The following is a 15,289-nucleotide window of genomic DNA, read 5'->3' as shown; positions in this document are numbered from 1 at the left end:
ATACTAAATGTATCGGAGTGTTTCAAGTGCCTGTGCACACTACGATTACACCCTGTATACACGGACAGATTTCATCTTAACATTGCACACTTATCAAGGACTATAGATTTCCGCCCGCGGCTTCGCCCGCGTTTGCAAAGGAAAACCCGCATAGTTCCCGTTCCCGTGGGATCCGGGATAAAAACTATCCTATGTGTTAATCCAAGTTGCCCTCTATATGTGTGCTAAATTTCATTGTAATCGGTTCAGTAGTTTTTACGTGAAAGAGTAACAAACATCCATACATCCATACAAACTTTCGCCTTTATAATATATATTAGACTAGTGGTCCGCCCCGGCTTCGCCCGTGGTACATATTTCGCAATAAAAGGTAACCTATGTCCTTTCTCGGGTATCAAAATATCTCCATACCAAATTTCATGCAAATTGGTTCAGTAGTTTAGGCGTGATTGAGTAACAGACAGACAGACAGAGTTACTTTCGCATTTATAATATTAGTATGGATTAGATATTAGATTAAGGATGGCGATATATTTAAAATGTGACATGTGTTATTCATGATTGTTCACAATTATTATACACAATTACTGAACATGGTCCGAAAGAATTTATATTTTTGGTTCTATGGCATTCAAATGCTTTATAAATATAAATTTATAAATAATAGAAAAAAAATCGATTCTTTATAAAATTATATGGTCCGAAAGAGTTTATTATAATTCAAGAACAACATACCTCTAAATCGTAGCCTTTCAACTGTTCCCTTCCTCCATATTTATCTATTTTAAAGAAGTTTTCGTGTCCCCATTCAGGGCCTATTTTAACTGTCACGTTATCCACGAAGTCTTTGTATATCTGTTGAAATAAAATAATTATTAATAACGTAAATTGGTAAACTTATAATAATTAAAAAAAAAATACCAGCATAATTGAGAACATTCTCCTTTTTTGAAGTTGGTTGATAAAATTATATCTGATAAAATGAGGCAGGAAAACAATAACCACATTCTGATTCCAATTTCAATACCAATTAATGTTTATTATTTGACTTCCATTCAATAAAAATTAATGAATATATTGTTATATAATATATAACTTCTCAATTAATCGATTCCAAAATTAGATTGCAATCGAATATTAGATAGTTAAGAAAAGATTTTAAGGAACAATTATTTTGATACATTTTTAACCGACTTCAAAAAAAGGAGGAGGTTATCAATTCGGCCGGTATGTTTTTTTTATGTATGTACACCGATTACTCCGAGGTTTCTGAACCGATTTACGTGATTCTTTTTTTGTTCGATGCGGGATGGTGTCGAATTGGTCCCATAAAAATTTTATTGGGATAGGCCCAGTAGTTTTTATTTTATGAGCATTTTTGTCTGTAGGTATTTGTAAATTTTGCAAGTGCAAGTTTGAAGTCGGTTGTTTTTAACGCAGTTATCACTTGTTTGCACATAATTTTTTTATTGGAATCAAGTTAATATCAACAAACAATAAATAGTTATTCGGTTTGTGTTTGAGTTAAAGCTTTTACAAAAACAAAAAATGCGAATTTGAATAAAAAAATCTACAAAAAACTCACACTATGCAACATGCCCATATTAGTAGTAGGCACCATTTGAGGCGCTATATTCTTCGTAGTCTCCAAAATACCTTCTCTATAGTCCCATAAGTACTGATATACACTTCTTTTGACGAACCACTGTGAATTATGTGAATTTACTAATATGTTGAAACCCGTACGCACGAAATAGTTTGCGTCGTGGAGGCGGGATGCTATACCCTGAAAATAAATAAATAATTAAATAAAAAAAAGCATTTGTGCCGATCAAACGCGTCAGAAGTGAAACTTCTTTGGCAAGATTCAGAGATACCAAAATCGTCACCTTACTCCATGTCGTGACGGTATTGCCCTAACCTTGAAATTTTACTCTCAACGCGCCTAAAGAAGTTTCACTTCAAAAACATTACATATTACATTCTACTCTATACATAGTAAAACAAAAGTAGAGTTCAAGTCAGAATTTAAAATTTCGAAAGAGAAAGATATATTTTCTCTTTTTGTGTTGATTCCATGTTTTTTACTCTTTTACGAAGAAAAAACTACTGGACGGATTTGGATGAAACTTTGCAGTTACAACATATGGGTTATAACCTCTTTTAATTCTTGGACATGCCTTAGATCCGATATTGTAAAACCCATCTACTCAGAGATATGAGAATTTAGGCACATTGAAAAAACTACGATACAATACACAAGAATACGTTATAACTAATAGATACTATTGCATTTTATTGATATTATGATTATGATAACACGGCTAGACGTAATAAACACAGATAAGTATTTTTGTTTACAAAATAAACATATATAATATAGGAAACTTTACAACTAGATTAATAATAGTCATCATTAAAAACAAAGACACAATCAGTCATGTTACCATAAAGAAAAAAATAAAATACGTAATAATCTATTAGGTAAATTAATAGGTATAAAAATTATAATGTTGAATTTCAGACAACCGCATAAGATTAATTTTTAAGACAATATTTATATTGAAGTAGACCCATAAGTTCTATTAACTATTCTGTGCCCTAATTCAGACAAACACACAACAACTACTTATTTAGGTAGTTAATTGCTGAACAACATTATAATTTATAATAAATACATACATACATATACATCTACAGGCCCTAGACTATTCATGAAATGTCTGATTTAGCTAGTTGAATATGTTCAAGTTTATAGTAGGTATTAATTATTATAAAATTACTGTTTAATCTATGACAAGTGAATGGTCAAAGCACTGCGGTCTATAAATTTACTAGCTGCTCCGCGCGGTTTCACCCCCGTGGCTCCACCCCAGTTGGTCGTAGCGTTATGACACATAGCCTATAACCTTCCTCGATAAATGGGCTATATAACAGCGAAAAAATTTTTCAAATCGTACCCATAGTTCCCGAGATTACCGCGTTCAAACAAACAAATAAACAAACAAACAAACAAACAAACAAACAAACAAACAAACTCTTCAGCTTTATAATAATAAGTAATAATAAATAAATAATAATAAACACATTTAATACTCGTAAGCAATTACCAAATCACAACACATTAGGAAGGTTAAGGTTTCCGTTAAATAAATAAGGATCCACAAATTATTATAATTCTTATTTCTTACTGCAGTAATTTAGCTAAGTAACAATAATATAAAAATATGCCAAGTGCGAGTCGGACGCATGTTACTCAGGGTTCCGTAGATATAAGCTAAAGCGTAACTGCAACAAATCGGTCACCCATCCAATTTATGACCGTACTAACCGTTGCTTAACCGTTTTTTTATAACAAAAATACAATATATCATTTCTAAAAATTTCAATTTATTATCTAAGCTTGATGTGATACAGACGTACAGACAGACAGACAAACAGATAGTAAAAGGTCACTAAAGGGTCCCGTTTTGCCCTTGTATACGGAACCCTAAAAATGTTTAAAAATTACGTAAAAACACAATCTTTCACCTTGACATCGTAATTTTGACAGATTATTAAAATAATTCTTGCATAGAATTCAATATTCATGAGGTTGTGTTGTGAAAGGACGTGAACTTGAAAGTTGTAACTAGTATTATTTTTATGGGAAAGTGATAAAATATTTTAATTTATTATAAGTATATACCTAATAATTGTTAAACTTCAAGTTCCGTAAATGTTTGAATGAGATATAAATATCCTACTAATATACATATTTATTTATTTATTTTTATTTATAACACTTTATTGCACAAACAAAAATTAGGACAAAAATAACATTACAATACAAAAGAAAGGCATAGTTTGTACAAGAGGCGGCCTTATTGCTAAGCAGCAATCTCTACCAGGCAACCTGATGGGAAAGGAAATGTGTGAAATGTGTGTAATATATGAGGATGGATGGATGGATGTTTATTATTCTGTCACGCAAATACTACTGAACCGATAACGATAGCAAGTAGCTGAAGACCAATAATAAGACATAGGAACTTTTTATCCCGAAAATCCCACAGCAGCGGTAACTACGCGGGTTTTTCTTTGAAAACGCGGGCGAAAAGTCTTAGGGCGAAAAGTCTTAGGGCGAAAAGCCTTAGGGCGAAGCCGAGGGCGGAAATTTAGAAGGTAATTAATACCCACTATTATTCTTTTTACAAAAACAGACTTGACGTACTTATTAAGTTTATGAAAACACGTAACGTGACGTAACCATTTACAAACAAATTTACTTCTTTCATATAGGTAGTGGTAATTTTTTCATGTACAATTTTTGCGTATAACGTGCTTCATTAAAGAAACGAATCTTCAATGGCGGCGCTTATCATTCCCTCTCGCTTACACACGGCCGTACGGCATGCAAAAAAATAGGGAAAAGTAAAATCACTAAAATGTAGGTATTTTCCCTATAATAGTTTTTATCATAAATTTATGTATGTCTGTTTGTGTATTTCTGCACATACCTATACCTAACATCACTCAACGTTTTCACTGATTAATAGAGGTTTAAATTATAAGAATTAAGATTAAGAAGAATAAAATAAATTTATATTAGGTATGTCGCAGAGAAATGAGGATATCAGAGATTTCAAGAAATGCCTAGAAATCACGGAAGATGTCGAATAGTCATGTTTATTACATATATTTTTATTAAAAATATTAATTTTATTATCATACATAATATTATGATAATATTACTTATTATCTATGTACCTATATTTTAACCTATTACGCATTATCAATAATAATAGAAATAAATACATACCAACAAAGCCAAATTAGGAACAATAATTGTTGTGTTCATATTGATGGTGTTTTCGTCTGGAAGATAGATCAAAAACCTCCTCGCTTCGTATGTCATGGTTCCGTTTTCGTTAAAACGTATTTTGGAATGTAATAATTTTTCTCTGAAATAACAAAAAAAATTACTTAAGCACAGATAATATAATATTTTTATGTACTAGTAACATTTAGGTAATACAGGCGCAGTAATCCTACCTACACACGAATCAAAAAACATTAATATATAGCAATAAATTTATTTTTTTATTTATATTTTATGATACAATAATAATTAATAACACACACATATACGAGAAGGCGGCCTTATATGTAGCTCAAAAGCAATATCTTTCAGGCAACTCTACATTATAGCTAGCTGCACCCCGCGGTTTTACACGCATTGCTCCGGTCTTATTGGTCTTAAATGTGATGTTAATTTACCTATAGCCTTCCTCGAATTCGGACCAGTAGTAAGATGGATTACTTAATTATTGAAACGAGAAAATTTTTGGAAATTGTTTCGAAAACTCACAATTTAAATAACGTATAATAAAACCATTAATTAAATCAGAACACTGATAAGAAAGTTTTAAATAAAGATATTTGGAAATGCAGTAACATGGTCATAAAATGTATCGTTAAGTACCTATGTCGCAATTAAAAATGATTACGCAATATTCAAATACGCATTAAAATTGGGACACCATTAGATTTATATTAGACATATAGATATGTAAATATATCTTTTAAAATAAGTTAGAGGAAAACAATGTATTTTACATTATAATAAATTACAATAAAGAAAACAACAACAAACTGCATGCACTCATATTGTATAACACAACCTTGAAAAGATGAATATGCAATAAAATATCGGTCGTAAATCAGCTATACAGGGTGTCCCACCGTTGGTATACTAAGCTCAAAGGAGGTTATAGTTTTGCATAATTACGCTCAGTACGTAAAAAATACTTATAAAATTCCAGACGCATTTTTTTTCAAATAGATGAATTCTTAAAACTTTATGTAACCATATTATGCAACCCGCCCAACTTTGCCACCCGCACGTGAGCTTTCGTTTAAGATTATGATTTCATAGACAAAATCCTCACATTAGCGAATTATGCCTGCTGCGCGAAGCTAGAGAAGAAAATATGTATAAATTAGCAAAACATTTTTGAAGTGATTTTGTTATTTCAGTATTTTTTACGTGATCAGTGTACCTATGCAAATCTAAGAGTCCCTTCTTAGCACCGACGACCTCCGCGCTTAACATACCGACAATTGGTCATTCTGTATAATTAAATAGTGTGTAGCTTTTTTTTCTTAATTTCGAAAAACCTTATAAAAAATGAAATATTTTCTTTCAGTAAACATAAAAATGTAAACAGAACAAATAATTTTAACAGAACAGTTTTATAATATAATACTCACAAATACGTAATTGGTCCTATTTCTTTTACGTTGATTTTTTCATCCAGACCCGCCAGAAATCGATCATGGTTCGTTATATTGAAAACGTACACCCTCATACGCACTTGGTCTGGTGGATCAGACCACCACTCGTACGGCGGGAGACCTGTCAGAATATAAACAGATTAAAAAGTGTGTATAAGAAAATACAGATTATCATGTTAAATTTTTAAGAAAACATAACCGGTCAGGAAAGAGAAAAGAGTCAAATAATTTTTTAACATTATTTTTATTAAAATAAGATCTCAAAAGACTCAAGACCACAGTATTACAATATTATTATTGTAATACTGTGCTCAAGACAAAAATGATCAAGTCGATTTTACAACTGCTAAAATCTGGATAATTTTTAATTTGAAACACATGAGAAGCTCGTTTTTTAAGAACAGCTATGAAGTAGGTAGACATACATATTGTATACTAAGAGCTAAGACCACAGCTATGATGCTTAAAAAATACGTACAGTCGAATTGAAAATTCAAACTCAAACTCAAAACTCAAAATCTCCTACAATTTTGAAGTGGGTAGAAATACGTGTGAATTTAATAAAAAAAAACAGGACACATATCACAGTGTGAATCGAATATTAATAATTAAAATTTCCATTGACCACAAATTATATAGAATAAAAAAATATAAAAAAAAGATAGTTACCAGGTCGCATATTCAGTTTTTCCCATAACATGATGTCGGTGGGATTAAAATAAATAAAACCACTAATTGACATTATCATTAGAATTACGCCCCATACTGATTGGCCCATGGAACCTGGAAATAAAAGAAAATTATATTAATATGCTAAAAATACATTTATTAGTACATGATAAAGAATAGCATAAAGAATAGACTTGATTTCTAAACTATCAACTGTGCCCCGCGGTTTTACCCGCATGGCTCCAGTTCTGTTGGTCTTAGCGTGATGATATAATAGCCTTCCTTTCTTTTAGCCTTCCTCGATAAATGGTCACCGAAAGAATTCTTTAAATGGGCTATCAAACACCGAAATAAATTTTCAAATCGAACTAGTAGTTCCTGAGATTAGCGCGTTCAAACAATCAAACAAACTAACAAACCCAACGGTATCTAAATTATGAACATTGTATGTAATTTCATCCAACTTGAAAGATAGGGGAAGAGATTTGCCAGTCAGTTCAATTCACGGCCTAAACCGTCTCGAAATAAGAGGTCATAATACGGCCCAAGTACATTGAGATATACATATGGAGACGACACCGCCTACATCACATATGTTCCGCTCAACATAAGCCATATGACTTAACTGCACTCTCATTTTTTATTTGTTTTAAAGTGAAACGTATCAAATACGCCTTAGTGTGTAGTTACGATATTGCACAAATAATACAAATAATACGGAAAAGTGCAAAGGAATAACTTTCATCGGTAAGTACCTAGGTACCTAACTTACTTACTGCTTACTGGAGTGGCGCAGGGACCCAAAGTGAGTCTTGGCCTCCGACAATAAGAGCCTCCATTTTACTCTATCCTGCGCCATCTCTTGCCAGTTAAGTTAATGTGGGAGGTACCTAACTAGATAATAATTTTTAAATCTTATTCTATTTATTATTCTCAAAAAAATGGCGCATAGATTTTGTTCGTGGTGTCTTCTCCATACGTAGTAATATTATCTAATATAATTAATATATCTCAATGCCCAAGTAACGTTATTTTAACTTATAATTTAAAAGATAATGTTATCTATACGTCACATTTCCCATGAAAATAAAGTCACAGATAAAAAGATTATTATTATAATAGTGAGAAAAACATTCTTGTTATTATAATAAGAGTTATCTTGTTTTCAAATATTAATTATAGTTTCCGTTTCACAAAGAAACTTAATGAAAAATATATTAGGTATATAAGAAACCTTTTATTAAAAATATACAAATACTTAGAAGATATAAATTAGTTTAATTGTTGACAGGTATTTATGAATATTTATACATAAGTGTATGATAATTATAATTTAATGCGAAAATCTTTTTTATCGAAAACTCTAACATAAATATAATATATATTAACCTTTTAGGCTTGTAAGTTGTATGTAAGTTATAAACAACTTTTTTTCAGTTTTTCTCTGTAGATATAAAAGTAGATAATATATTTTTTATCCCACGATTCCCAAAGAATTACAATTACAGAGTCTTATTATAGGATCGTCTCTAAAAATTGAAGATGAACAAAACCGATAGTAAATCGGGGTAAATCAACAAAAAGTTTGAATATCAATCACTAAATTTAAATACCTATACCAGTATACCTACCTACTAATATTATAAATGCGAAAGTTTGTGAGGATGGATGTATGTGTATGTATGTAAGTTTGTTACTCTTTTACACAAATACTACTGAACCGATTACATTGAAATGAACACATAGGATAAGTTTTATCCCGAAAATCCCACAGGAACGGAAACTATGCGGGGTTTCTTTGAAAACGCGGGCGAAGCCGCGGGAGGATAGCTTGTATTTAAATATTTCTTTTCTCACGATCGATGTATAAATATGGTCAGTCATTATTACAATACAATTGGTTTTATTACTGATATTATGACAACAGTCACACGTTCATAGGCATCGTGATGTTAGGTAATTAGGTCGAATAAAGAGATAGTTTTTAGAGGTAATAGATCAAACTAATAATATTATCAAAGCAAAAAAGTATGGATGGATGAACGTATGGATGTTTGACGCTTTAAAAAAAACCTACCAAACCGATCTGGATGAAATTTGGTACAGAGATAGTCTAGTTATACATAGAGATAGCTTGAGACCTGAACGCAGGATAGGTTTTACCCCGTAAATCCCACAGGAACGGGAACTATGCGGGTTTATTCTTGGAAAACGCGGGCGGAAAGCAAGCACATTTTATAAATGCAAAAAAAAATTGTAAGTATGGATGGAAGTTTATTACTCTTTCATGTAAAAACTACTGGACGTCTTTTAATGAAACTTTACAGGTATATAGATTATATAATAGAATATCTAACACATGAGCTATCGAAATACTCGACTTTACACTCAGTTCGTCCGTGGGTAAAACCTCGCGGCACAACTAGTAAGTAATAACAGTAAACAAACTTAAAAAATAATGTAGTATTTTACTGTTAAAAAGGATTAAAAATAGTTGAAGTAGTTATGTAAGAAGTAGTATGCCTCTATAATATATGTATATCTGTCAATCGTCAAGTTTAGTAGTTAGTAGTAGGCTAGTAGGTATTCACAGAACATAATATAATTATTTGTTCTGTGATAGTATGAATTGAACTAACTAGAAAATACCCTACATAATTATAATACCATAATTAACTATGGCTTAACGATGGCTGGATATTGCGTTCAAAATAAGAATTTGCCAGTCAGTTCAATTCACGGCGTAATCTGACTGGAAATAAGAGGTCATAATACGGCCCCTGGGGTAGTAGTTCTAAATTCTAATTCTAGTACTTTGGTAGGTATGTTGATAAATTAGTTAGTCACTAAGTCCATTAGTATATTTAGATGACATGTCCCATCAGGTGTTTACCATACCTAATTAAAAACTAGGTTAGTGCATACAATCGATAGCCTTACTATCATGACGTCATAAATACGTCATTTTGTTATATTTGGTTCGACTCTGATGTTAATCTAAGCGCATGTATTAATAACAACTTTCATGCTAATATACCTAAAATGAATCACTATGTCTGTTAGTGCGTGAATACTTTAATTTATACTATAATATTATAAAGCTGAAGAGTTTGTTTGTTTGTTTGAACGCGCTAATCTCGGGAACTACTGGTCCGATTTGAAATATTCTTTCGGTGTTAGAAAGTTCATTTATCGAGGAAGGCTATAGAGAGAAAGAAAACATTTTTAATAATGATATAAGTAATTACTTAATTTGGCCAAAATGAATGTCTGTCCGTGAGTTATCATTTTATCAAAATGCATCAAAGTCGGTTCAACTAACATGAATGAGTCAAATTTCGTCTATCCTTATTAGGAACTGCCCCAGAAGAGGTCGTTCTGTACTTTTGCCCCTTTTTCATGTGTTCTCTCCTTAGGAACCATCCTTGCGCTTTAAGCATTAGCAATTATACACCTAAGTATTCTGTGACGTAAACGTATAAAAACTATCTGAATTGGTCGAGCCGTTCTCGGGTTTTACGTTTAGCAACACATTTGGCGATTCATTTTTATTTTATAAAAATCATTGTGTGCTATAGAGAGAAAAAAAGTCATGTATAATATTTTGATCATCGGATAAATCATATAATTTATACATATTTACATATTTATGCTATAATTAGGAAATTGGCTAATATTTCACACATTTGAAATTTTAACATTTGACGTCCTTCAGAAAACAAAGCCTTGTCTCTTATTTGAATAACAAATTAATTAATAAGAAAATAACGGTGAAGTGTGAGTCGGAAGCACGCGTGAAGAGTTCCGTAGAGTTATGTTATTATTTTAATTAGTCTATGTAAAGGAAACTAAAAAATTCTAAAATGGGCTATCTAACAGTGAAAAAATTTTTCATATCGGACCAGTACTTCCTGATATTAGCGCGTTCAAACAAACAAACTCTTCTACTTTTGCAAAAAGGTATCCTTTAATAATGTAATGTCTTAATAAGCCATGCTGTACAATAAAATACGAATTTGAATTTACAACCACACAAGTCTTGCAAACACAAACAAACGTTATTTTCAATGGAGTTACGAAAGCTAGTGCAATAAAATTTAAATGTTTTACTGTTTCTTTATGAACAGTGATGCCATTGAAATTATGAATTAATTGCTTACAAGATTTGAATAATAATTATATCTAATATTAACACGTGCTTAAATAGTGTCATTGAACGATAAAAAATAATGTATAAAAAAATTTGCTGAAGAGTTTGTTTGTTTGAACGCGCTAATCTCAGGAATTACTGGTCCGATTTGAAAAATTCTTTCGATGTTAGATAGATCATTTATCGAGGAAGGCTATAAAATTATAAATCATCCCGCTAAGACTAACAGGAGCGGAGCACTGTGGGTGAAACCGCGGGGCATATTTAGTCCGAAAGTTAAAAAGCTGTGGAAATGTTAAATTTAAACCAGACAATTACAGATAAACATACTCAGTTATTTTGTTGCGTGCAGACAATATTTTAAATATTATTTATTGATGTTGCTTATCAAAGGCTCTTATCTCATATTCATACAAATAATAGCAACTTTAGCACATCCGTTGGCTGATTGGCTCCTAATATTGTATCAGGATAAAAATAAATTTTTAATTTTATTTCATAAATCCATCAGATCCCCAAATTTCAGCAAAATCGCCATTTAAGCAATATTTTTTTTAAGAAGTTAATATTCAACTTATAACAAAATTAAGAAAAAAAACTTACTGCAACAAAACGCATTCCGCGCCTTCGAATCATTTGAATTATCCGTACATATCATAGAGCACTGCTTCCCTAGATCGCAGTCGTCTATGCAGTTCTCATTCTTGTCTTTGGTCTTATGTAACAGACTATTTAGCGAGTCTCTATTGCTGTCTGGTGGCGAGTCTGTCTTGGCTGATGATGTGTCATCCAAGTTGACAGTTGGTATGTCATCTGCCATGTTGGATTTGTTTTCTGAAAGAGAAGAAAATTGTTAAAAATTTCCACTTTCTACTGGAACGGAACCCTTAATCACTTTATTGTCCGTCCGTAAAGACATTTTTTTCAGGAACGCGTGGTGGTATCAATCTGAAATTTATACTAAATACTCAAGTCTACGGTCCCTTGAAACTATAAAAAAATCAAACTTATAAGCCAACGCAATCAAAGGATACTGTTTTTGCAGCAAATTTTCGCAAATTTAACATTTACAAGGGAATCAAAATCCTACAGGGTACTTCCCGTGAACATAGAGCTTTAGGAATTTGGTAAAAACAACATCTTATAACACAGATAAAAGAAACATTGTGATAAGTATTACCTAATTTACAGTTGCACCATATAAAAAAGAGGTATAAGAACCCTCGGCGCGCGGCTCTAACTCGCACTTGGCCGGTTTTTATTCGTCATAATTTTCATGTCAGAAAGAACAACTTTTATAAAACCAATAACGCTAAAATCTATAGTTTCATTCTCTATGCCTATTAGAACTAAGTTATTTCCACTTCGCTATAATTAGGTATATTTAATATTTATTATTATACAGTTATAGTTGTATACGTAGTATATTATTATTAGTCTGTGGTTATAGATAAAAAAAATTGATAAACATGCGGCGTAATTTTATTTCATTGACACACAAACATAACCGCAACCTTGTGTATTTAAAGAAAAACATTACTTTGCAGTGATAATAAACTCATATTAACGTAATATACAGCTTTTTCAAGGATTTCTATTTCCTAAACTTGGATTGTATTGATGAATTCACAAATCAATTTTTGATAAAACTGTAGGTATTTAAAAGTTGGTCTTGATTGATAAAAATTATTACAATATTTCACGAATTTAGAGCAATTATAAGGCTTTGTTATTGAGTTAATCACATAATTATCCGTTAATAATAATTTGATTACTTTAATAAAGTTTTTAGTGAAAACTTTTTTCCTTTATCAACAACTAGTGGTCCGCCCCGGCTTCGCCCGTGGTACGTATTTATTATCCTATATCCTTCTCCTGGCTCTAAACTACCTCCCTGCCAATTTTCAGCTAAATCGGTTCAGCCGTTCTTGAGTTATAAGTGGAGTAACTAACACGACTTTCTTTTATATATATAGACTAGTGGTCCGCCCCGGCTTCGCCCGTGGTACGTATTTAGTATCCTATATCCTTCTCCTGGCTCTAAACTACCTCCCTGCCAATTTTCAGCTAAATCGGTTCAGCCGTTCTTGAGTTATAAGTGGAGTAACTAACACGACTTTCTTTTATATATATAGATTTACGAAAGAAGAAAGTAGTTAAGTACTACCAAGAAGCTTATGACTACTGAAAAACGTACTACTGAAAAAAAAATTATTCAGTAGTACTCTTGAGTACTACTGAAAAAAAAATTATTCAGTAGTACTCTTGAGTACTACTGAATAATTTTTTTTTCAGTAGGTAGTACGTAGGTAAGCGATGAAGCTATGATCTTGTAATTCCGTAATTTTTATTTATATACTTAGGTTGTTAAAGTTATTGGAATGGCTTGTTTCATATTAATGTAGAGGTAAATACTGGAACAAAAAGGAATTGTAGCGAGGAATGTGTTTGTAAATAACCAATAAAGAACCAATCATATCGCTTCATTTAGTTTGAAGTTTGAAACGTTTGAAGCGATGCTATTGGTTATTTACAAACACATTCCTCGCTACATATCCTGGCACATTATTGGTGGAAACCTTGGTGGAAACATCAAACAAGTCAAACAACGCCCTCGATATGTCATCAAATGACGTTTTACAAGATGACATTAGTTTCGAATTTCACCACGTGCCCAAGATATCCTTGTAAGTTGTAGCGCTATTCCCAAACCAATTAGTCATAATAGATGTGATAATAGCTTCCTTTTTTGGAGGTTACTTCAATATTTATACAGCCATAAGTCTCGGATTAAGCGTGACATCGTCAATGTCACGGCAACAATTATGTAGCCTTGATAGACTCATCTTAACCGTGTGAATACTTAATAATAATTGTCCCTTTGTAGGAGACAGAAGTGGGTCATATTTTTTAGCTACGCTCGAAAGGACGTCGGAAGTTGTCGAGTTTTTTAGGGTTCCGCGCCTTAAAAGGTGATACGGGACTTATCTATGCTACTAGTAGAGTATTTTTTTTATCAGTGCTAATAAGTACTATGTCTTCGATATCCGTAGGTCTGTCTGTCTCTTCATGCGCCTTTTAACGTTGAATCTCATGAAACGTAATATAGATTTTTTTTTTTAATTTTTATGAAGCTAAAACAACAAATATTTAAAAAAATAAGATAGGCAACACGAATTAATTTATTCACGAATTAGATGGATAACCAAGTTTTTACAGATGCTTTTAGATTATTTGTACGGAACCCGGAGTTTCGATTTTAAAGTAAATAATTAATTCTATGAGCAATAAAGTGTAAAGTAAATAAAAAATTGTATTTTAAAATTGTATTGAAGGTCAAATAAATCTTTGAGGAACAATCGAAATAAGAGCGGCCGTACACGGGCGGCTCGAGCAGCAGTTAACGGCTGAGCGACGTACACGGACTGTCACTGCTCGAGCTGTCGCTACAAACCGCGCAGTTGACGGCTTGCAAGTGCAACGGTCGCGACGCGTCGCGACGGCTCGAGCAGTCCATGTACGGCAGTGAATGAATGTCTATAGTTCACCGCGCGGTCGCGGCTTCGAGCCGTCGGTCTCAACTGCTTGAAGCGGTCCGTGTACCGCCGCCCTAATGTTAACTTTGACTTTAAATGAAGATTTAGCAATTTGTGTGGCATAATGCTTCAGAAATAATTTATAATGAGATATGAAAAATAATTGCATCATTAATTCATTAGTATACTGTAATTTTCAAAATGTCTATTTATTGCAATGTATTGCACATAATCTATACAAATGAGTTAGTTTATGTATTACCAGTAATACAATTTATTTATGCTTGAAAGTTCAATATGTATATGGCTCTTAGATTGTATATGTATATTGTGCTCTTTTGCTCAAACAGATCTGATATTTACTGATATTTAAGATCTAAGCTGAGATAATAAATTAGGTATGTATTTTAATACCTACAAAAAACATATGCACATAGTCCTAGTAGCACAGATTACCAATACCTAGTTTATTTTTTATACCTAGATTTATATTTTTCATAACTACTGTCTTATTTATAACTATGCTATTTTTATTTTTTTATTTCAGGATAATGAGATGAACTCATGAGTCCTTGATAAGTGTGTAGTTTGAATTAAATCTGTCCGTTTATAGTAGGTCACAATCGAGTGTAAAGTCGGTTACATACTTACAAGAGGA

The 15,289-nt window shown here is 32.0% G+C and overlaps 1 protein-coding gene across 1 annotated transcript in view; it reads right to left on the bottom strand.

Annotated features, from left to right (window-relative positions):
- The window catches only part of LOC123704408 (lysosome membrane protein 2-like), a 35,975-nt gene that overhangs the window by 13,157 nt on the left and 7,529 nt on the right, over positions 1-15,289 (bottom strand). Inside the window, exons 2-7 of the mRNA XM_045652783.1 lie at positions 11,699-11,929; positions 6,946-7,059; positions 6,253-6,397; positions 4,802-4,943; positions 1,586-1,786; positions 736-855 (exon numbers count right to left, since the gene is read on the bottom strand). Coding sequence (XP_045508739.1) covers positions 736-855; positions 1,586-1,786; positions 4,802-4,943; positions 6,253-6,397; positions 6,946-7,059; positions 11,699-11,929 — 953 coding nt within the window. The remainder of the gene's footprint in view (positions 1-735; positions 856-1,585; positions 1,787-4,801; positions 4,944-6,252; positions 6,398-6,945; positions 7,060-11,698; positions 11,930-15,289) is intronic.

The sequence above is a fragment of the Colias croceus genome, chromosome 29 (genome assembly GCF_905220415.1).
Source record: "Colias croceus chromosome 29, ilColCroc2.1".
Lineage (NCBI taxonomy): Eukaryota > Metazoa > Arthropoda > Insecta > Lepidoptera > Pieridae > Colias > Colias croceus.
Note: the sequence above shows the minus strand (reverse complement) of the source record. Positions and strands in the feature narration are given on the sequence as shown.